The 24,666-nt window shown below is 42.8% G+C and overlaps 1 protein-coding gene across 1 annotated transcript in view; it reads right to left on the bottom strand.

The window, feature by feature from the left end:
- Window positions 1-24,666, bottom strand: part of LOC121874123 (leucine-rich repeat extensin-like protein 3) — a 63,760-nt gene that overhangs the window by 1,918 nt on the left and 37,176 nt on the right. Inside the window, exon 5 of the mRNA XM_042378078.1 lies at window positions 22,638-23,838. Within this exon, the coding sequence (XP_042234012.1) occupies window positions 22,638-23,838 (1,201 nt within the window). The remainder of the gene's footprint in view (window positions 1-22,637; window positions 23,839-24,666) is intronic.

The following is a 24,666-nucleotide window of genomic DNA, read 5'->3' on the forward strand; positions in this document are numbered from 1 at the left end:
CCTCACCCCTCCTCCTCCTCCCCCTCCTCCCTCACCCTCCTCCCTACCTCCTCCCTACCTTCCTCCCCTCCCTCCCACCCCTCCTCCCCTCACCCACCCTCCTCCTCCCTCCCCCTCCCCCTCCCCTCCCTCACCCCTCCCTCCCCTCCCTCCCTCCATCCTCACTCACCCTCCTCCTCACTCACCCTCCTCCTCACTCACCCTCCTCACCCTCCTCCTCACTTCAGTTTAGTTTACATATATAAAACGTATTATTTAGGGACAATGACACCCGAGTATATGTAAATTGTTTGTATACCTGTACTGTCTAGATACATTATATCGCTGCATTGTTTACGTTGGCTCTGATTTAATGTTATTGAATGAATATCTATCTATTTAGCTATCTATCTATCTATCTATCCATCTATCTATCTATCTATCTATCTAGTTATGATAATTTAAGTTTGGTAAAGTTAGGTTAAATTAGATTTGGGGATTTGTATGAGAGAAGTTCGCCTGACCAGCCACATGTATCAGTGCATGACTTCCTCTTTCCCGGAACAGAAGACAAATTTACACTCAGACAATATCCTGACACTCATGGCTGGTTGGAGTAACATCGCCACAGTAATATTCCTGAGACCTGTACACTGAGGCTTGACCTCTCTCTCTCTCTCTCTCTCTCTCTCTCTCTCTCTCTCTCATAACTCTTCATCAAAGCAAACAAGGCCTTTGGCTCTGCGGTGCAATTTGCACTCAAGTATCGTGCATTGTATTGCAAACCTCAATACAGATACGAAAAGTTGTAAAGATCATGGAAAATATATTTAATAAGATTTGATGTTCTTGCGACGGGGATATAGAAATAGTTGACGTCCCTGTGTGTGTGTGTGTGTGTGTGTGTGTGTGTGTGTGTGTGTGTGTGTGTGTGTGTGTGTGTGTGTGTGTGTGTGTGTGTCGTGTCTGCGTGACAAGTGTGTGCGTGTTTGGTTTGTGTGCGTGTCTCGTGTGTGTGCGTGTTTGTTTTTGTGAATTCCGTAACTCAACATATAACAATCGATTTTGTAATGACAACTATTTTTTTTTATCTTTTCATGATGGCTGTTGGAAGGACAAAGACTCAATCTCACAAAGACTTAAATTACCATCAGATACACGACCATAACGACCCCAAAACATATATAGTCTGCAATGGAGTTATGATGAGGGATAGGTACAGTGTGTGTGTGTGTGTGTGTGTCTGTCAGGAGGTGCCATGACCGTCACACGCTCACATTACGCTCCCCATTAATGGCAGAGTTCCCACATTTCCCGCCGGATGTTACGTTGTTGACACAGGTGGCTAAGGAATACCTCTGTTAATATTATGTTTACTCTCGCCCTCCTGATGAACTCTCAGGTGTCTTCTGCCTCAACGATAAACTGCACTCGAGGGAGGAACCAACTTTGGCCTCACGTAGGAGTTACTTTCTGAAGACGCATTTAAGTAACTGATGAACCACATTCTTACACGCTGCGATACGCTGGTGTGCTCTGTGATACTCGGCTAGGCATTATAATAAGCTGCTGTGTATTATAATACACTGCTATGCACTACAGTACTCTGCTATGGACACACACACACACACACACACACACACACACACACACACACACACACACACACACACACACACACACACACACACACACACACACACCCACAGCGCGTGCCCTTCTGTAACTTTTCTAAAATTATCAGCAGACACACTCTCCAAGTTAACAGATCAACAGACCTCCGACTATGGGATTAAATATTTGTATGTATGTATGTATGTAGTTAAAATTTGTTTCAGTGCAGCAGTCTAAATAAAACACCTTAAGATATCGAATTACTTAAGTGTATCTCAGGGAAGCAACATGCTTAAGTTTGTTATAAAGAAGAAACTTAATTGAGTATTTCAACAGAATAATTTACATAATTGTGTCACAGTGACGCAACTTATTATAAAGTGTGTCTCAATAAGTTACTTAAATGTGTTTTAAGGTCGCCACTACGTCTAATTCTTAATTCCCAAACAACCGAAATTACAGATAAAACAACAAATTAAACCAACGATAACATATCAATATAATTCGCTGTCTTTTTTTTTGTCCATAACAAATACACACATGAATAAACCTCAGTCAAATTCGTCATTATTTTGGACGCCTCATTTAACTACGGTAGCTTAAGGGATGAGGCTGTTAGAAAGTGACTTTACAACCCCAGTTAAGGTATAAATAAAAGTTCTTCGTGTAACATCGTGTTAGTATCTGAGTCGTGGGCATCGAGGGTTAATCTAGTTCATCCCTGGAGAACAGTTTATCGCTAACCCAGAAGGCAGTCGAGAGCTCATTAAGACGGAGAGTAACTGTAAGACCCGACTGAGTCAACTCGTACATCAGACAGAGTGTAGCCCCACGAGGCCCTGTTTATGCTAGCATTAACATGTTAATTCTTGGCCTCCAGAAACCCCTAGAGTAATGCTTCTCAGCCCTGGCAAGACCCACCACCCCCAAGAACACGCGTTAATGAACCCCTCGATGACTACACGCCGCGAGAAACACCACTGATACACATTCCCTGTTTTGGGGGGTCATGAACGAGGTATTAAGGACGATGTTTATGTGTAGTGGGAGGGGGAATGGGGAGAGTGAGAGGGTAAGAAAGATGAAGGATGGAGGAGGCGTGATGGGTAGGGTTTGGTGGGAGGGAGGGATGTAGGTAGGTATGATGGAAGGGGAGGGGGGCAGCTATGGTGGGTGGTAGGGAAGGAGGAGGGCAGCTATGGTGGGAGGGGAGGATGGAAGATAGTAAGTATGATGGTAGGGAGAGAAGAGGGTAGATATGATGGAGGGAAAGAGGGAGGAGGGTATTTATGACATGGGGGTGGGGGGAAGGAGAAGGAGAGAATTGAATTGGATTTAGCCTCAGGCAGTAGCTAGTTTATTGTGCACTGCGGCCATATCCTGTGTTCATAGTGTTAAAAAGAACAGATGACAAAGGGTCTTTTTCACACCACAGGGGGCAGGTTATTGTACCATTATGTATATTAAAAACCTTTGTTTTCTTTGTAAATTTGATGCACAAATTGTTACATATACTGGATGTTCATTCTTATAATACATATATTAATGTTCAAATACACGAACAGTCGCACACAAATATAAATAAACATATATAACATGCATACACATATACAGCAATAAAAACCAGATTTTTTTTTACATAACCTACATACAGCATATATAAGTGCTTGAATATACATACATACACATATACCATTGAACTGTATGTATGAAGGTTCACATTTTGTCGAACTGGTGAGACATCTCATAATGTCTTCAGTCGCTTCTCTGTCTTCTTCCCGTTTATTTCCCTTTCGTGGTGTTGGTCTTTTTCACACACATTCTGTTCTCTGGTCCTCTCCATCACCCTCCTTTATCCGAGCTGCTCCTCTCCCTGTCATCCATATTTCGCTATCTTTCTCTGCTAACCTCCTTCACTATCTTCATCCACTATCTTCATCCATTATCCTCATACTTTATCCTCCTCCACTGTCCTCATCCCTTATCCTCCTCCAGTATCCTCATCCACTGTCCTCCTCCACTATCCTCATCCACTATCCTCCTCCGCTCTTACCGGCTCAATTTTCACCCTCCATCCACGTATTCTCGGTCTACGTGTCCCCCCCCTCTTCCTCCCTCCCTCCGCCTCCGCCTCTATGTTACAGGATGTCGTCAGTCTCCTGGTTGAAATAATCGGATCACACCAATGGCTCTGACAAGTTTCAAGAAAATCCCTCCACCAATTCCAGAGATATCGCGTTGACACGTCGGATAAGCCAAGGAGGTGACGCACGCTTAAATGACGGACGCTTATATGAAGGAATCTGATTTAACGCAAGCTGACGTATCGGATGCTGAGATAACGCAAACTGACGTATCGGACGCTTACGTGAAAGAAATCGGACGTTATGGCGGACACCTTAAACTTGTCAACTACCGTAACTCAGATAATCTATATACAATGCTTTTATATATGTATAAATATATCTCGAGTTCCATAGAAATTGGTAGATAGAGAGATAGAATAAATAGGGAAAACATGGTTGGGAAAGAAGAGAGAAGTGGGGTGAATGCGAAGGGGGAGAGAGAATAATGAAGAAGAAAAAATGTTTGACGGGAATAAGAGAGAATGAGATGGTTGTAATAATATAAAAATTTAATTAAACTGAGAGAAGAGGGGAGTGAGTCTGCTTACCACAATACACCAGCAGGAGGCAGCAGGTCTACTCACCACAACACTAAAACAGCAGCAGTAGTAACAGCAGGAGCATACAGTAGTTGTTAGCCTAGACACAGACAGAATGCGACAAACAAAACAACTAGACCAAAAAAGTTTAGTTCACAGTTTGTTCGTCCTAAGATGGTTTTGTTGATAGCTTTACGTCCAAACTTGTGCTGCAACATCACATAACTATTTCGTTTCCCTCCCTTGCTGGGGAAAAAAATACAATATTCAATTTTGATTATATAAGTATGAGAAAAAATTAATGTACATGTATATTAGATTTTGCGTGGGATATATCCTTCTTGTGTGTGTGTGTGTGTGTGTGTGTGTGTGAGTGAGTGAGGTGGGGGTCGTGTCGGGACTCTGAGGGCCGCCGTGTCAAACATGTCCTTGTCATGCATAAGGTGCGAGCAAGTTTGTCTGAGGTGCAATTTAACTTTCTGGCTTTAACCTGCTCGACGCCGCTCCTCCTCCTCCTCCTCATGTGCCCTAACTTGGCCACCGGCGTTATTTTATAATTTTGAATATATTTTTAAGTGTGTCCTAGAGAGCCTTACCAGGTTCACGAGGAGCTTTAGTATAGTGAGGTCCTGGGAGGTGTTAGTGTGACTGTGTTATTTATTTATCCATTTTTTGGGGAAATATTTACGGGTGAATTGAAATTTTGTGGTGGTAGACAGTGTGTGTTCTGTAGTGACCCTACGGTTAAAAGTTTTTAATTTCTTCACGCTGCTGGTATGTTCATAAAATCCGTGTGTTTATGTGTGGTTATATGCAAAGTCACTCATTCGCAAGAAATACCTCCGACTATTGTCTGTGTGTCGGTGTATTTCACGTTTTCAAGCCTTTTTCTGTAGCCGAAAAAAATAAAAATAAATGCTCACGCGTTCTCCCATCTTTCAATATTTTTCATTTATTTTCATTGTTGTAAGAATTGTGTTCTTCCACAACAAGACCCAAATATGTTTTAGTCTTCTCACTTTACTCGGGTCAACATCACCAATTCCTTCTCCCTCAGTCATTGGACATAATGGTCTCCACTCATTCACGCACACTGCTCCTTCTTGGGGGTTATCCTCTTCATGTTCTTATCTACAGTTTAGTGCTTCTTCAAAATACTCTTTCTCTCTCTCCCTTTTATTTCTATTTTTCTGTTATTTTCTTATTGTCTTTACTACTTTATGACAACCTTTTACTCCATCTTTTATCTGATCTTTGCATTATTTACGTCATTCTTTTATACTTCCCTCATTCCTTTCTTTTAATTGTCACTTATTTGTCCTCCTCTTCTCCTTAATGAAAATTATCAACCTCTCATCTTCCTTTCTCTATTGTTTTATTTTCCAATTTTCTTTCCTATTTCCCTCTTTCCATACACACCTTATCCTCCATTTTCTTGAACTTTACTCTTGAACTCTTCCCATTCTTCTTCAGCCTCTCCTCTTACACTTGCCTCCCCGCCTTTCCCTTTTCATACCACTCTCCCCTTTCCATCCACCCCCTCCCCTTTCCCTTTCCACCCCCTGTTCCTTTTCCACCCCTCCCCTTTCCTCTCCCCTCCCTTTTCCATCCCTCTCTTCCCTTTCAACCCCCTCCTCTTTTTCCACCCTCTCCTCTTTCCACCCCCTTCCTCTTTCCACTCCCTTTCCATTTGCACTCCACTCCCCTTCCATCTCCCTTTCCACCTCCTCACCCTCTTCCTTCTTTTTACCATCTTATTCCTGTTATTTATTCAATTTTTCAACTACATATTCTTCTCTCCTCAGTTCATCGATTTCTACCATCATTTATCACTTAGTTAAATCTCTTATCATCCGGAGTCTTATCTCGCTTCTACCAAGTAATGATCAGAAACTCCTTTTGTCATCTCCTATTTAATGTTTGTTAGACGAGTTTAATTACTGAACTTGTTATGCGTTTATAGACCTTCGTTGTTATATCACTCCGCTTATATAGTATTGTGTGTGTGTCTGTGTCTATGTCTGACTGTCTTTCTGTCTGTCTGCCTGTCTGTCTGGGTTTTTTGTGTGTGTGTTAGTAACGTTAAAATACGACCAACCAACCTTGAACTTTCACCACTGGTCTGGCAACACTGCTAAAGTTAATTATTTTATGAGTCAGCAAAAAATACCTCGATGAAATAACTACCGGGTGTGTGTTGAGTTGGTCCACTTACTGTACACTCGACTTACCCCCAAGACGTCCTCAATAATGTGTCACACTCCGCCATGTGCCACACACCGCCTGGTCACCCCGGCTGTGTAATCATGATGATTTCTCCACAGTCTACACAATGTCTCCCTTTTTCAAACATATCCAACATTCCCAGAGGTTCTTGTGTTAACTTGTAATCTAATTGGTGATTTAAGAATATTCTAAGAGGTTAAATTCTGTTGTAGCACAAAGATGACCACCACTATGGAGTCAACATAGCACTGAGACTACAGTTTACAGCCCACCTGATATTACTCCCTACTACTTTACTTTCCGTTTCTATTTTGTCCTTCTCTCTTTGCTCTCCTCTCTCCTGGCAAAGTCATTTACCATTTTACTTCATCATCGTCATCATCATATTCTCGATCGGAAAGGGCAGGAGGGAGTAGTTTAGGTACGAATGTGTAAGAATCCTCGCGCAAATATTGTTCACTTAAAGTATTTTCTTCTATTGTTTCAGACTTTCGGCCCACTGAAGGCAGTTAACTCGTTATTAAGTCAGTATACGGGCTACAGTTTACTGTTGGCGATTGATTTTTTTGATTTTGCCGCTTACAGCGGCTACTTTATTGTGCACCCCACACTCATCCTGTGAGCGGTAGCGCAAAAGGATTACAGAGTAGGGTTTACAAAGGGTCATAATAATTAACCCCCGTTGTCAGGATATTATGGCACTGAATGTTACATAGTATTTCATTTACATTATTTGTTTAGTTCTATACATAAAGGGTAACTTATTCACAAATGCGTGAGTACAGGCGTGTGAGGCAGTATGTCTGGCCTCACACTATGTTATTCACATTTACGTGAGAGGTATTCAAGCACATTGCGTATTTGGTTCTGTACATGAGAATTGATATAGTTACTAAGTGCAAAAAAGTGGATACAATCTTAATATGTCGGCTATCTTGCCATTAGAGATGAAGTGTTGTGCCATTTCACACACAGTGTGCTTGGACCTGTCCCTAAAAGGTTCTATCTTCACCCAGTCGAGGACGTAGTGTTCAAGTGTGTGGCCATATGTATGGCCACACACTTTACATTTAGTTTTGTTTACATCTGCTTGAGGAACATACTGCCAAAGGTACTTATATCCTAACCTTAATCTAGCGGTTACAACATCTTGTAATCTAGTGATCTTGTTACTTGCTCCATATACATGTTTCACTTGATACATCTCATCATGGTAACCTATGGATCGACTAGTGCCTGTTTGCACTTGTCTACTTGCGTCAAACTCATCAATAAGTTCTTTCCTAATTACAGTTTTAAGGGTTCTTTTTGACAGACCCAAATTGTATTCAACGGTGTCTTTGTTAGACGCGAGTTTGGCGAGGGCATCAACTCTGTCATGTTTTATGAGGCCTATGTGAGAGGGGATCCACAACAGTTTGACCCTGACACCCCGGTCAACAAGGCACGCATATTTGTGTCTGGCTTCAGAGACAAGAGCGTGACAACCTGAGTCGAAGGTGCCTAGGGCAAGTAGTGAAGATAGAGAGTCAGTGATGATGAGACTGTCAGTAACAGTGGTTTCAATGAATTTAATAGCTGTGAGTATGGCAACTAATTCAGTTTGTAGAGTAGATGCCCAGTTGTTAATTCTAACTCCTTTCTCAATTATATTACCGTCAGGTTGAGTCACAACAATAGCACTTCCAGCCCTCCCACAGGCGGTGTTAAGAGATCCATCAGTGTAGATGGTCTGTGTGATATTATCATCAGTCTGTAGAGTGTGTATGTGTTCAAGAGCTCTCAATTTGGCAGTGTGTTGGAGATAAATGCTTTGTATAATTAATTTTTTAGGCGGATACGTCGGTATTGTGATATCGAAGGGAACTGTCCGCCAGGGTGGCAGGAAGCGCTGTTGTGTCTCAACTTTGTACAGGTGGTCTAGTCCAAACATCTTCATATGTGTAGCTGTAGTTTGGATCCATTTAGACTCAGTAGTCCCATGGTTCATACATTCTAGCAATTTTATGGAAACAATGTTGTCAGGATCACCACGCAGAAGCCTCAGGGCTATCATGAGGTTGACTTCAATTATTCTATCTTTAACACTGGGTATACCTAGTTCTTTCCTCATATTAAGTACTTTAGTTCTCATGGGACATCCTAGGATAATTCTGAGGGCTTTATTTTGCATTTTCTCGAGCTTGTCAACGCCTTTCCCGTCACGAATGACCAGGGCTGGTGCGTGGTAATCTATCAGAGATCTTATATAGCCTAGGTACATTGTTTTAACAATTCTAATATTAGCACCATAGTGCGGGCTGTACCCTGCTACACTTCTAAGAGGTCTCAGTCTGTCAGTACATTGGCGGGTTAGCTGTTGTATGGCAGGTAGGGTACAAGGGACGGAAACACCAAGATATTTAAAAGAAGAAACATAGTCAATAGTGTTGTTACCTATCTTGAACTTGGCGGGGCCGCGTTTGCGGTTACCAGCTTGTTTGTTGAACACCTTAGTTTTCTCAGTGGAGATAATAAGACCGAGGTTCTCACAGGCTGCGTATACATGGTTCAGGATGGTTTGCATTTCACGATGAGTTTTAGTATGTATAAGAATATCATCAGCATAGCTGATTGAGATATTGCCGGGGTTGTCTGGTATTAAATTTAATAATGCATTCATAAGAACATTGAACAAAGTGGGGCTAAGTACTCCACCTTGAGGGGTACCAAGTTGCATATCTTTAACTTCACTTTTGTAACCCTGAAACAGTGCAGCAGCCCTTCTGTTGGTTAGGTAACCACTTATCCAGTGTAACAGCCTACCTCCTATATCCATTTTGGCTAGTTCGTACAATATCAGTTGCCTATTGGCAATATCAAATGCAGCTTTTAGGTCAAGAAATGTGGTGTATCTGTGCCTTTCATCACCATGCACAGTTAGGAATGTGGTGATGCAATTATGTACACCTTTATCATGGGTGAAGCCATTTATGTTAGGAGACATGTGTTCTCTGATTCTATATAAGAGTCTGCCAAGAACCATCCTCTCAAAGGTTTTACACAGGCAGCTGGTTAGTGATCTGGGACGAAAAGCATCAGGCTGTCCTGGTTTCGGTATTGGTACAACAATACTGCTGGTCCATGATGTGGGTAGTTGGCCCTCGGCATGACTCATATTGTACAATACCAACAATGGATTGCCTGGCACGTGCTTTAGTAGTCTAACGATGTTGTAGGTGACTCCGTCCTCTCCAGGGGAAGTAGACCTACCCCTGGCGAGGGCGGCGTCAAGCTCCCACTCAGTATATGGAACATCACACACATCGTGCTGTTTGCCCAGCATAAAGCTAATAAGATTACTTCTCTCTACAGACTTCGCATCAAGGAGTCCCCGAGTCCCAGCTGGTAACATGTCATAGCTAGACACATGAACCCACTTTGTTATTAGCTCATTCTACTTTTGCAGAGGGTTTGGATGGGAGACGTGTCTACTGTTTTTACCTCTAATTATGTTTATGTCTTTCCAGGCTTTGCTGAGGGATGTGTGTTGGTTCAGGCTGTTGACATATGTCTCCCATGCATTTTGTCTGAGTTCGTTTACACGTTCCCTGACAGCAGCAAGGGAAGCATGATACAATTGTAACAGTTGAGGTGTTCTAATTTGTCTGTAACCCTTACCCACCCTCCTGACCCTAGCCCTGAGTTTTTTCAGCTCAGGTTCATTATAGCACTGCTGTTGCCTGTTCCCATTATGCTGACCACGTTTTCTCCTTTTTTTGGTGGAGGCATTGTTGGTGAAGTATACATAAGTCCTATCTATCAGATCGTCATGGAAACTTTGGTAGTTGTCAGGCTTGTAGTCCTTGTACCAGTCATGGATGAAGTCTATGAACTGGCTTTCATGTTCTTGCTTGACTGTGATTCTACGTCTGTTGAGTTTACCACCAGTGGGGGTGTCATTGGCTACATGTATACTAGCTTGGATTGGGCTGTGGTCAGACATAAGATCAGTGACAACATCAGAGCTATGAGGTGTGTATGATAGATTAAAGCCAATACATTTGTCTAGACCCCCGCCATAGATGTGTGTTGGTTCATTATTACCTATAATTTGAACATCTTCATATGCGCTGAGAAGTGAGATAAGTCTCCTACCATTGGTGTTAGTGGTGGAGTCACCTAATTTCTTGTATCTAGTATTCAGGTCACCCATCAGGACAGTGGGCTCAGTGTGTAAAGTCTGGGAGATCTGTGTACTGAAGCTGATCTGAGGGAGCATAGGCGTTTAGCACGTTGAGTGTGGAGTTGCCCAGGTGGATAGTGATCCCATGGTACTGAAGGTTGGTAGTCTTTTTGGATACAAGAGGTACATGCGGGAGTGACTTCTTAACATACATCAAACATGTGTGAGTAGAACTAGGATCATAATACACATAATTGGGCAGACTGGGTGGGGGCTTACCATTAGGTGTGAGACACTCCTGCAGACACACAATATCGATGTCCTCAGTCACTTAGAAAACGATACCCTGACCTACACCACTGTTGGCGAGGCAGAGTGTGGGGAGGAGTCACAGTTAGTAGTGAGGCAGAGTGTGGGGGTCTCACAGTTAGTAGTGAGGGAAGTGAGGCAGAGTGTGTGTGTGTGTGGGGGGTTACAGCTAGTAGTGAGGGAAGTGAGGCAGAGGTGTGTGAGGGGGTCACAGCTAGTAGAAGTGAGGCAGAGTGTGGGGAGGGGGTCACGTCACTGCCGGGGTGGGTGGGCGAACTATGAATGACGTATACACAAAAGTTGGCTGGCGGTGGAGGTGTGTGCTCAACAATGAAAAAGTTGCAGAGGTCAACAATGCCGCCTGTTAGCGGAGTATTGTGGGATAAAGGTCAGCCCAGAGCCTACACACTGGAGGGATTGTACCTGACACGGATAATGATAATGCGTTTACCTTTTTTAACTCGCTTATTTCATTAACTTCACAGGTAGAAAAAAAATAACTCATTAATTATTTTTATGTGCGTGTTTGAGTTTGTATCAGCCATGAAGAGAACACTTTTGAGTACTTGAAACCTCACTTAATGTTCCTCTATTTGAACCGATATTCCTCTATTAGAACCGATATTGCTCTATTAAAACCGGTATTCTTCAATTAGAATCGGTATTCCACTGTTAGAACCGATATTCCTCTATTAGAACCGATATTCCTCTATTAGATCCTATCTTCTTCTGTCATAGCCTATATTCCTGTTAGAACCGATATTCCTCTATTAGAACCGATATTGCTCTATTAAAACCGGTATTCTTCAATTAGAATCGGTATTCCACTGTTAGAACCGATATTCCTCTATTAGAACCGATATTCCTTTGTTAGAACCGATATTCCTCTATTATAAGCGGTATTCCTCTGTTAGAATCGATTTCCTCTATTACAACCAATATTCCTCTTTAAGCAAATGTTTAACGCAAGATTTCTTTTAAGGGTTACATCATGGTACACAATATATATGTAAATGACTATATGATAAGGGACCTTTTAGGGCTGAGACACAACACTAGTCTCATAATCTGTTCATAAGAGTCAGTTCTTTAGACGTGCTTCATTGAAGACGATTTTTAATATGTAGGGAGTGGGGTCTTGTGGCCACCAACCTCTGTCTTGTGTGACGGCCTCTGTCCTGACTCTCTCTTGAGGATGATGATCTGAGGTGACGTGTTGTATGATGCTGTCTCCTGTCTTCATTGTTCCTCACCTACACCTCGTACAATACACTTCCTCGCGCGCTCTTACGACATTCTGCCTTCCTGTGAATGCCTCCTTCGCCTTGTCTCCGTGTGTCTACATCGCCCTTTCTCCCTGTGAGTATCTCCCTTGCTTTCCTGCCTGTGTCTCCTTCGCTCTCCCTGTATTCTCTCCTCGTCACAACATATACTGGTGATCCTCTGCACCACGTACGATAACATCTCTCCTTGGTTGTAATGTGAGAGTTTACCTTTTTCATTTAATCTACAAAAGAAAGTTAGCAACCTGTATAACGTTGATATTGTACTGTGACTTCCTTAACTATCTCTGGTTATCGGGGAGAGGAAAAATTCTCGTAGACGGTCTTCCTTATGCTTCCTAACACAGTGTAAATAAGAGATGCTATTGACGAGTCAACCGTATACAAAATTTACCACCCGTGACCTCGACCTCTGACCCACTTCCTCCAATAGTAAACCAATTCTTCCTCGACTGACAACCAACAACTCTTCCAAATTTCATCGAAACCTGCAAACTTCTTTTTGAGATTTTTATGTTTACGTACTCACATACAGACACACACCGGCTGCAACTCTATTAATAAACCGTTTATTATTATTATTTTATTATTAGTCAGCCAGTAGTGTGCGGCCAGACTTATGGCCACACACTCCGACACAGAGTATTAGACTGTGAAAAAATTGAACCTTTTAGAGACAAAATTAAGCACACTTTATATATAATGGCACAGCACTCTATTTCTGATAGGAAGATAACTGATATACTAAGGCTGTATCCACACTTCACATGTAGTACCTAAGGAGATTTCTATGTCCCGACCTAAACAAACAATGTGCTGGAAATACTCTTAACACTCAACACCATAATATGTTAATCACTGGGGTCCGATAAACACCCTTTGTGGCCTCTACTTTGTAATCCTTTTTGCTCTACCGCTCACAGGATGAGTATAAGGTGCACAATAAACTAGCTGCTGTCCGCGGAAGTTAAAATTCAATTGGGTTACTGATGACGTCACTATATCAGCTGATGCTACTGACACCTCCCCTGGCTCGCCAACACAACACCAGGAATACAGACCGACACACAGATATGAAAACCAAAATTTTATTAAGGTATTTATTGAACTATTGCATTTATTAACTTTATGCCCAGCAGGCGAGAGTTAACATAGCAGAGTACAAAGGTGTCAGAGGAGGCAGCGACTGTAAACACAGGTGATTAATATTCAGTGTCACTCAGTCTTCCTGTGTAGAATATATAATGTGTTGGTGTGACTGTCTGTGAGGCTCTAACCATGAAGTTCTTTTATTGGTTGTCATGAAGATATATTTCATTACCTGTCCCAGAGATAAATTAATATATATTACTTGGGTTAACGTGCAATAGATACCTGTCCTAAGAGTGAAGAACGCTTAAAAAAATTAATTACCACAGTGCAGGTGACAGACAACACCTTTGTTTACTTTTGAAGAGGATGAAAGAAAATAATTGTTAGGAAGAGCGTTAAGTGTTGTGTCTACCGTGTCGTGTCACCTGGTCAGGTGTGTTCTCGTAGCTACACACACACACACACACACACACACACACACACACACACACACACACACACACACACAGCACACACACACAGCACAACTACTTTCACCACCACCACCACCACCACCTCTACCACTACCCACACCACCACCACCACGACCACCAACACCACCACCACTTCTACTACCCACACCACCACCACCACCACGACCACTACCACAACCACCCCACTACCTACCTCTACCACCACCACCACCACTATCACCACCACCACCTCTACTACCCACCACCTCTACCTACCCACACCACTATCACCACCATCACCACCACCACCTCTACACCACTACCCACACCACCTCTACCACCACCCACACCACCTCTACCACCACCACCACCACCACTACCACTACCTCTACCACTACCCACACCACCATCACCACCACCACACTCAACATGCGTGTCTCATAACATAGAGTTTTAAGTAAACACATTAGTATCACTTCCCTTCATGATAGAGCGCCACTAAGTGTTCCATAACACTCACGTCACTGATAAATGACTCACATTACGCTCTGAGTGTCTGACTATTTCCATCTCTTTCTCTGTCTCTCTTTTTAACTCTGTGTCTGCGTGGATGTCTGTCTTATATCTCTTTCTCTGTCTCTCTTTTTAACTCTGTGTCTGCGTGGATGTCTGTCTTATATCTCTTTCTCTGTCTCTTTTTTAACTCTGTGTCTGCGTGGATGTCTGTCTTATATCTCTTTCTCTGTCTCTCTTTTTAACTCTGTGTCTGCGTGGATGTCTGTCTTATATCTCTTTCCCTGTCTCTCTTTTTTAACTCTGTGTCTGCGTGGATGTCTGTCTTATATCTCTTTCCCTGTCTCTCTTTTTAACTCTGTGTCTGCGTGGATGTCTGTCTTATATCTCTTTCTCTGTCTCTCTTTTAACTCTGTGTCTGCGTGGATGTCTGTCTTATATCTCTTTCCTGTCTCTCTTTTTAACTCTGTGTCTGCGTGGATGTCTGTCTTATATCTCTTTCTCTGTCTCTCTTTTTAACTGTGTCTGCGTGGATGTCTGTCTTATATCTTTCTCTGTCTCTCTTTTTAACTTGTGTCTGCGTGGATGTCTGTCTTATATCTCTTTGTCTCTCTTTTTCTCTGTGTCTGCGTGGATGTCTGTCTTATATCTCTTTTCTCTGTCTCTCTTTTTTAACTCTGTGTCTGCGTGGATGTCTGTCTTATATCTCTTTCTGTCTCTCTTTTTAACTCTGTGTCTGCGTGGATGTCTGTCTTATATCTCTTTCTGTCTCTTTTTAACTCTGTGTCTGCGTGGATGTCTGTCTTATATCTCTTTCTGTCTCTCTTTAACTCTGTGTCTGCGTGGATGTCTGTTATATCTCTTTCTCTGTCTCTTTTTTAACTCTGTGCTGCGTGGATGTCTGTCTTATATCTCTTTCTCTTCTCTTTTTAACTCTGTGTCTGCGTGGATGTCTGTCTTATATCTCTTTCTCTGTCTCTCTTTTTAACTCTGTGTCTGCGTGGATGTCTGTCTTATATCTCTTTCTCTGTCTCTCTTTTTAACTCTGTGTCTGCGTGGATGTCTGTCTTATATCTCTTTCTCTCTCTCTTTTAACTCTGTGTCTGTGGATGTCTGTCTTATATCTTTCTGTCTCTCTTTTTTTTCTGTGTCTGCGTGGATGTCTGTCTTATATCTCTTTCTCTGTCTCTCTTTTTGCTCTGTGTCGTGGATGTCTGTCTTATATCTCTTTCTCTGTCTCTCTTTTAACTCTGTGTCTGCGTGGATGTCTGTCTTATATCTCTTTGTCTCTCTTTTTTCTGTGTCTGCGTGGATGTCTGTCTTTCTCTTTCTCTGTCTCTCTTTTAACTCTGTGCTGTGATGTCTTTTATCTCTTTCTGTTTCTGTGATGTCTGTCTTTTCTCTTTCTCTGTCTCTTTTTTAACTCTGTGTCTGCGTGGATGTCTGTCTTATATCTCTTTTCTGTCTCTCTTTTTTAACTCTGTGTCTGCGTGGATGTCTGTCTTATATCTCTTTCTCTGTCTCTCTTTTTAACTCTGTGTCTGCGTGGATGTCTGTCTTATATCTCTTTCTCTGTCTCTCTTTTTAACTCTGTGTCTGCGTGGATGTCTGTCTTATATCTCTTTCTCTGTCTCTCTTTTTAACTCTGTGTCTGCGTGGATGTCTGTCTTATATCTCTTTCTGTCTCTCTTTTTTAACTCTGTGTCTGCGTGGATGTCTGTCTTATATCTCTTTCTGTCTCTCTTTTTTAACTCTGTGTCTGCGTGGGTGTCTGTCTTATATCTCTTTCTCTGTCTCTCTTTTTAACTCTGTGTCTGCGTGGATGTCTGTCTTATATCTCTTTCTCTGTCTCTCTTTTTTAACTCTGTGTCTGCGTGGTTGTCTGTCTTATATCTCTTTCTCTGTCTCTCTTTTTAACTCTGTGTCTGCGTAGGTGTCTGTCTTATATCTCTTTCTCTGTCTCTCTTTTTAACTCTGTGTCTGCGTGGATGTCTGTCTTATCTCTTTCTCTCTCTCTTTTTAACTCTGTCTGCGTAGATGTCTGTCTTATATCTCTCTTTCTCTGTCTCTCTTTTTAACTCTGTGTCTGCGTAGATGTCTGTCTTATATCTCTTTCTCTGTCTCTCTTTTTAACTCAGTGTCTTGCGTGGATGTCTGTCTTATATCTCTTTCTCTGTCTCTCTTTTTAACTCTGTGTCTGCGTGGATGTCTGTCTTATATCTCTTTCTCTGTCTCTCTTTTAACTTTCTGTGTCTCGTAGATGTCTGTCTTATATCTCTTTCTCTTTCTCTTTTTATCTCTGTATCTGCATGGATGTCTGTCTTATATCTCTTTCTCTGTCTTTCTTTTTAACTCTGTGTCTGCGTAGATGTCTGTCTTATATCTCTTTCTGTCTCTCTTTTTTAACTCTGTGTCTGCGTGGATGTCTGTCTTATATCTCTTTCTCTGTCTCTCTTTTTAACTCTGTGTCTGCGTGGATGTCTGTCTTATATCTCTTTCTCTTTCTCTTTTTTATCTCTGTGTCTGCGTGGATGTCTGTCTTATATCTCTTTCTCTGTCTCTCTTTTTAACTCTGTGTCTGCGTGGATGTCTGTCTTATATCTCTTTCTCTGTCTCTCTTTTTAACTCTGTGTCTGTCTGTGGGTGTCTGTCTTATATCTCTTTCTCTGTCTCTCTTCTTAGCTCTTGTGTCTGTCTGTGGGTGTCTGTCTTTTATCTCTCTTTAGCTGTATTTTTAACTATGTCTGCATGTCTGTCTTGATACATGGCTTTTTATTCTTTTGTCTGTATTTTTTATGTCTGTCTGTCTGTCTGTCAATCTGTCTGTCAATCTGTCTTATTAACTGTTTGACTCTTCATTTATTTATCCATTTGGTTTGTTTTAGTAAATTCATCAGCATTTTGTCTTTGTACAGTATACCTGTTTGACCTGATTGTTTGCTAACGTCTGTGTTTGTCTTTCTGTCTGCTTTGTCTGCCTGTCTATATGTATGTATGTATGTATTCTGTGTCTGAATGTCTGTCTTAGTGTGTGTATGTGTCTTTTTGAATGTCTGTCCTTATCTCTGTTCCCATCAATTGGGTTAGGTTAGGTTATCATCACAAGACTTACGTGTTTACTACTGTTGATTCTGCGTTCATTAATATTTGCGTATATATGCATGGTTGTTTGTTTAAGTGCGTCATTGTGCATACGTGCGTGGTTGAGTGTATTTGAATATGTGTGTGTGTGTGTGTGTGTGTGTGTGTGTGTGTGTGTGTGTGTGTGTGTGTGTGTGTGTGTGTACTTCTCTCACACCTCACACACCTGACCATCCTCCCGCACACTTGTCACACAGCTTTCCACCCTCCTGCACACCTGTCACACACCTCACTCTGTGTTCACACCTACAAAAATGAACGACGGATGCGTAAAAAAATAACAGTGCATACCAAAGAAATACACAAAAAATAAACACCAATATTCACCAAAAAATTACGCCAAAAAAATAATGACTAAATCTGGTAGAAATAGTAAAGAAAATACATCACGTTTAACAGATATATGTACATAAAACATAAAAGTGAATAAAAATACGAAAAAAAATACGAAAAAAACACCAAATCTAACAAATAAATGCGCTGGAGAGAATTATAGAAATAAATACACGAAATACGGCGGAGATAAATGCGAAGAAACACGCCTCCGAATAAAACAAGCAAGGAAAAAACAAAAACAAAATTAATAATGGAAAAGCAATGTTAAAAAAAGAGAGAAAAAAATACATGACTGAAATACAACAACATGCAAATGAATAACTACGGATATGACAGGAAAAAAAACCACCCGGCCAGACACAACCACACACGATAAAAATAAAACAACTGTATCGACCAAAGCAAAATGCAAATAAAACACCGAAGGTTAAAAAAAAATATATAAATAAAAATAAACATTCAAGTGAACACAAATCACAAAGAAAATGAAAATACATCAGCAAGTAAAAGAAAACACCGAAAACATCAGAAAAACACAAATAAAACAAGTAAACACTCAGTCGAAAGCAAATTAACAACAGATGGCGCTGAGAAAAAACACAACGACATTCAGTATATATATAGATACCCTCCAGACTACCCGGTGGTAACTACCCAGTCAACAAGCTTCAGCTGTAACAAGCCATTCCCATGCCACTTGTTAGGCGCGCCTCACTGGCTCCAGGGCGGCGCTCGTCAAGGGGTGGACCTAATGAACCATTTAGTTCAAAGCTTTGGAATGATGTAGGGTGGACAGTGCCAGTCCTTTTGTGGCGCCCGGCGATACTGCCAACTGCTTCATTGTGTCCCTCTGTGTGTGTGTGTGTGTGTGTGTGTGTGTGTGTGTGTGTGTGTGTGTGTGTGTGTGTGTGTGTGTGTGTGTGTGTGTGTGTGTGTGGTTGTGTTGTGTGAGATCGACTCTTGTTAGTGTGTGTATCAGTGAGTTTAATAATGAAAAACAAGAGACAAAACATAGACGAATGAACGTAGCAAGAAAGAAGGAACGTGAAACGACAGGAAAATGATTAAGAGAGGTGGAAACATAAAAAAATGGAGAAGAGGGTGGAGAGGAAGAGAACAGGGAGACAGAGAAAAGAATCAGAGAAAGAGGCAGGAAGAGAAGGAGAGGAAACCAGCCATTTCTTTTACTTCCCAACACAAAATCAACTTAACTTATAAAACTAATAAAAATAAAGATCGAAGTATATTTATTTTATATTCCTATAAATATTACAGCAAATTACCACAGTAACTATTAATCATTTTCAATAAGATTATGTCACAGTGTTATTAAAATCACACGTCATTTTTATTTATTTTCTTTATTCATTTTAATTGTTAGGAGCTTGAGGCAGCGTTCAGCACAATCAAGCCTTGAAAGTAGACGAGAATGACGAAGAAAGATGAGGAAATAGAACAGGAAAAATATAGATTCCCCAGGGCATTTCAATATCATGTTTTAAACCTCAAGTAATTCCTTTTTTTGGGAGATATTTCAAATTTTCTCTAATGATGTCTTGTTTCGTATAAAATACTATATAACATTGTAATGCTGTAAATGAACTGTGTAAACTATGAATCCTTTCTGGCAACTATTTCAGGATCAGTGTTTAATATATTTGTGTTTTTAGTTAAGAATTCTGATCATTACTATTTGAATAATTTCAACTTTTTTCTTTACAATAAATTAATCTGTAAGCTTAACACATCAACAGTAGAGAGATGTTATTTTTTTATTTGTTGTTGTTGTTGTTGTCTAATGATTGAACCATCGTAGTGTACACTCTGAGAGACCTGAGTTATTGGTAAGCAAAAACACTTTATATCAACAGCATAATGCAAAAACATCAAACGAGTATTTACTGTAACTCAACTGTAAATACTCCTCTGTAGCGAGTGACCACACTAATCCACTCATCCAACCTCATCCTCCACCCAACCACAGTAATCCACTCATCCTACCTCAACCACCACCCAACCACAGTAATCCACTCATCCTACCTCAACCACCACCCAACCACAGTAATCCACTCATCCTACCTCAACCACCACCCAACCACAGTAATCCACTCAACCTTACTCCTCCCTCGCTCCACCACCCACATAGAGGCGCCTTAGTGAAGAGATAAGTCGCTTCATTCCGGAAATGTTTTGAGGAGTCTGACGTCTTCGCCATCATTGGTCTGAGATGAAGTAAGTAAACTACTACTACTACCTCGTTATGTAAGTATTGTATAATGCTTAAAGTTTAGTCACTGTCGCTGGTCTATGATGAAGGGACGGGATTTGTTCTTATTCATTTTCTTATTGATTGTCGGCCACAGGACTCAAACCAGGGTCGTTGGGTCAGAAGGCGAGTTTTATATCCGCTCGACCGCCACACACCCCTTTAATCAATAGCAATAAGTTAAATAGGAACAATAAGTGAAAAATAAAATGAATAAGAGAAAAAAAGTGTTTATGCCGAACAAGTTATACCTCACGTTTTTTTTTTCCTGACGGAGCGATTTTGTCAATACCTCATAAAGAGAACCTGCCTCATATATTTCTCTTCATCTCCGCCATCTCTATCACCAGAGACCAACAACCCTCGCCGCACCCCCCTCCTCACTCCTCCCCCCTCTCATCTCTCGCCTTGTTCATGCTGTCCATATTTCTGTCACCGAGGGCTTAAGGGACGTACATGCTCTTGTTATTTATCGTGGCGTAACCCATCATCGGGGCGACCAAGTTGTAGGAGGCGAGATACGTAGCCCTTCTTCCTTTTAGGGGGTCCTTCATCACCGTCGTCTTTATACCTGTACAGAGAGCAAAGATCATCCTCTCCGTGTCGACCAATTTTATGACCTATTCATTTATTTCGTGGAGGCAAAGTAGAAATTACAGGTACAGATACAGATCAGAATAGGGATACATGTGTAGAAACGAGTGTAGATACAGATTAGTTAGAGGTTTAGATAAAGGTACAGGCACAAATACAAGTATAAAAACATGTTCAAATACAGATACAGTGTTACAAGTACAGATGCAAGTACAAATATAAATACAGGTACAGTAACCTACATACCGTAAACACAGACGCAGGCAATAATATAAGTGCATATACAAGTACAGGTATAGGTACAGGTGCACATGCAGATTCATTTATAATAGTTATAATTACAGGTACAGTTGCCTCAAAAAGCTCCTTTACCCCCTGTGATAACGTTTACCTATATGTGACGGAATCGCAATACTAAACTAATAAATAAATGGGTAGTAGTCTTGTTACGATGGAGCTGATTGGTGGACAAATTCAGGTGGGGTTCCTGCACCAGAGGTAATGTGAGCACTTTACCCTCGCCCTCCGACCGCCTGGTAACTGAAGTAACCTGAAAGCTTCTGTGCCTTTGTGAGATGTAGTTACATGCAAACTCAACATGCATGCAACCAGTAGGCAGTCTAACACACACTCAGAAACCAGACCTTGATGACGAAACTACCAGCTAAGTTATTGTTAATTATCTTATATTTTGTATAATATTCCAACCAATGTGCTGTCCAGTGATAATTATTCTAAGTATTTAAGTTTATTCGTGTCACCTGTTTCTACCAGTCATTAAGGGGCACAGAAGGCAGAGAGAGAGAGAGAGCCCCACCAGTAACACTCAGCGCAATATCAACCTTACTAAATCGTCTCCACTAATTCAGCATCACTATGTTAGTACCAATATCTCAGCTCCACTAACTCAGCTCAACTAACTCAGCACCCATAAATCCCCCTCACTAGCACCACTAAATCAGCTTCACTAACTTAGCACCTCAGTACCAAGCACTACTAAATCTCCTCCATTAACTTAGCACCAGTTTACCAGTGCCAATAAATCAGTCCCAATAACTTAGCGCCACTAACACAGGAGGAACGAGTTGCTTGTAAGAGTAACACGCCACCTCCTCCTCCCGTGTGTGTGTGTGTGTGTGTGTGTGTGTGTGTGTGTGTGTGTGAGTGTGTGTGAGTGTGACAGAGAGAGAGCCAGACAGACATATGGAGAATAAGTGAGAAGAGGAATATTGAGAAGGCGAGGAAAAACAAGAATATAGATTGAAACGAAAAAGGAAGAAAAAAAGAGATCGCGAGAAGGAAAAATAATAAAATAGGAAGAGAAATAGAGAATAAGATAGTCACAGTCAGACACACAGAAAGAAAGGAGAAAAAGAAGAATGAGACAAGTACTGAATAAATGAAAGGTATATAGAGAGAGATAGAAAGTCCTATATTTCTGTCAATTGGTGATTAGAAAACAATCATTGTATTCATTATTGTATTGACTCTAAGTACACTGAAGGAAGATATTACTGGCTGTCAACTTGTTACTCATAGAAGAACAAGGAATAAATGACCTAACCTAACCTGCCGCTTTTATGGGTTCACGTGAAGAATAGACACCCCAGGTAACCTAACCTAACATTACCTAACTAAACCAAACCTAAACAATCACTAACCTAACCTAACCTAACCTAACCCATCGAATCCCACTGAACTATAACTTGTACCTATATTACTCTCAAGTAGTACATAAATTCAACAATGATTACATGTACTCAACAGGGGGTTCAAAGTAGTGTCGCTCGCTTGTTTACATGTACTCTACGTCCTCTCGCACCTGTTGTATCTATTCCCACACCAATCATCTGTAATTACCTATTACTTCATGTCCTTCCCACCGTGATTATATTGAAGATTATCACACGAGTTCTCTCTCTCTCTCTCTCTCTCTCTCTCTCTCTCTCTCTCTTCTCTCTCTCTCTCTCTCTCTCTCTCTCTCTCTCTAATACGTGCGCACCCTTACAAGCACAGTGGCGGCACACAAGCGCGGATAAAACACGGTAGAAGGTACAAGGCAGGAGGCACGGGTGGGAGGCACGGGTGGAAGGTGAGCAGGAGGCACGGGTGGGAGGCACGGTGTGGAAGGTACGGACAGGAGGCACGGGAGTGTGGGCACGGGTGGGAGGCACGGAGTAGAAGGTGCAGGAAGCACGGGTGGGAGGCACGGGTGAAGGAACAGGCAGGAGGCACAGGTGGTAGGCACGGGTAGGAAGGTGCAGACGGGAGGCACGGGGGAGGAGGGACAGGTAGAAGGTGCAGGCAGGAAGCACGGTAGTAGGCAGGGTGAAGGTACAGCAGGAGGCACGGGTAGGAGGCGGGACAGGTGGGAGGCACGAGATTAGAGGTCGAACAGGAGGCACAGTTGGGAGCAGGCAGGTGAAGGGTACGGGCAGGAAGCACGGGTGGGAGGCACGGGTAGGAAGGTACGGGCAGGAAGCACGGGTGTGGGCACGGGTAGAAGGTGCACGAGCAGGAGGCACGGGTGGGAGGCACAGATTGGGAAGTGCGAACAGGAGGCACGGGTGAAGGTACGGCAGGAGGCACGGAGTGGGAGCCTGGGGTGGAAGGTGCAGGCAGGAGGCACGGGTAGTAGGCACGGGTAGAAGGTATGACAGGAGGCACGGGTGGGAGGCACGGTGAAGGTGCGCGGAGGCACGGGTGGGAGCCTGGTGAAGGTGCAGACGGGAGGCACGGGTGGGAGGCACAGGTAGGGCAGGAGGAGCACGGTTAGTGGGCAATTGAAGGTGAGGCAGGAGGCACGGGTGGAGGCGGATTAGAAGGTGCAGGCGGGAAGCACGGGTAGGAGGCACGGTAGAAGGTGCAGCGGGAAGCACGGGTGGGAGGCACGGAGTGGAGTGCAGGCAGGAAGCAGTGTGGGCACGGGTGAAGGTCGACAGGAGCAGGTGGAGGCACGGTTGGAAGGTACGGGCAGGAAGCACGGGTGGGAGGCACGGTAGAAGGTGACAGACGGGAGGCACGGGTGAAGGTGCAGACAGGAGGGCACGGTGGGAGGCACGGGTGAAGGTACGAGCAGGAGGCACGGGTGGTAGGCACGGGTGAAGGTGCGACAGGAGGCACAGGTTGGGGAGGCACTGGGTGGAAGGTACGGGCAGGAAGCACGGGTAGGGAGGCACAGGTGAAGGTACGGGCAGGAGGCACTGGTAGGAGGCACGGGTGGGAAGGTACGAGCAGGAGGCAGATTTGGAGCACGGGTAGAAGGTGCAGGCAGGAGGCACGGTGAAGGTACGAGCAGGAGGCACGGGTGGGAGGCACAGGTGGGAAGGTCAGAGCAGGAGGGCACGGTAGGAGGCACAGGTGGGTCAGTTAACTGGTCCATAAAGCATCTATATTGGTAAATCAAGCAGACCATTGTTAGGAGTACCATAAATCACGAGAGGTAACCAGTTCCTCTCTTCCCCTCCTCCCTCCGTTCTCCCTCCCGCCCTCTCCTTCCTCCCTCCCTCCCTGCACCCCTCCTCCGTTCCCCCCTCCCCTCCCCTCCCTCCTCCTCCCCTCCCTCCTCCCTCCCTCCTCCCTTCCTCCTCTCCTCTCCTATTTTCTCCTCTCTCTCTCCTTCCTCATTCCTCTCTTTGCTCTCTTTTCTTGTTTGCTACCTCCTTCTCTCTCTACCTCTTCCCTCCTTATCCTCCTACTTCACTTTTGTTCGCTACTTCCCTCTTCCTACCTCATTTCTCCTCCTTCCTCTCTCCTTGTCTGTTTGTTAATTCCCTCTCCCTCCCTCCTTCTTTTCCACCTCTCACATGCTCCCTTCTTCTTTCCTTCTTATTTTTTTTTCCTTCAACTCTTCTCTCATTCTTCTATGTTTGCTACCTCCTCCCCCCTCCCCCCTCCTGTACCTCCTCTCTTTCTTTCCTCTCCTCTGATCCTTCCTTCCTTCCTTCCTTCCTTCTCCTTTCTTCATTTACTCCTCACATTTCCCTTTTCTTCTCCCTTCCCTTCTCCTCTCCTCCCCATCCTTTTTCCTC

Source organism: Homarus americanus, unplaced genomic scaffold (genome assembly GCF_018991925.1).
Source record: "Homarus americanus isolate GMGI-L3 unplaced genomic scaffold, GMGI_Hamer_2.0 scaffold49667, whole genome shotgun sequence".
Taxonomy (NCBI): domain Eukaryota; kingdom Metazoa; phylum Arthropoda; class Malacostraca; order Decapoda; family Nephropidae; genus Homarus; species Homarus americanus.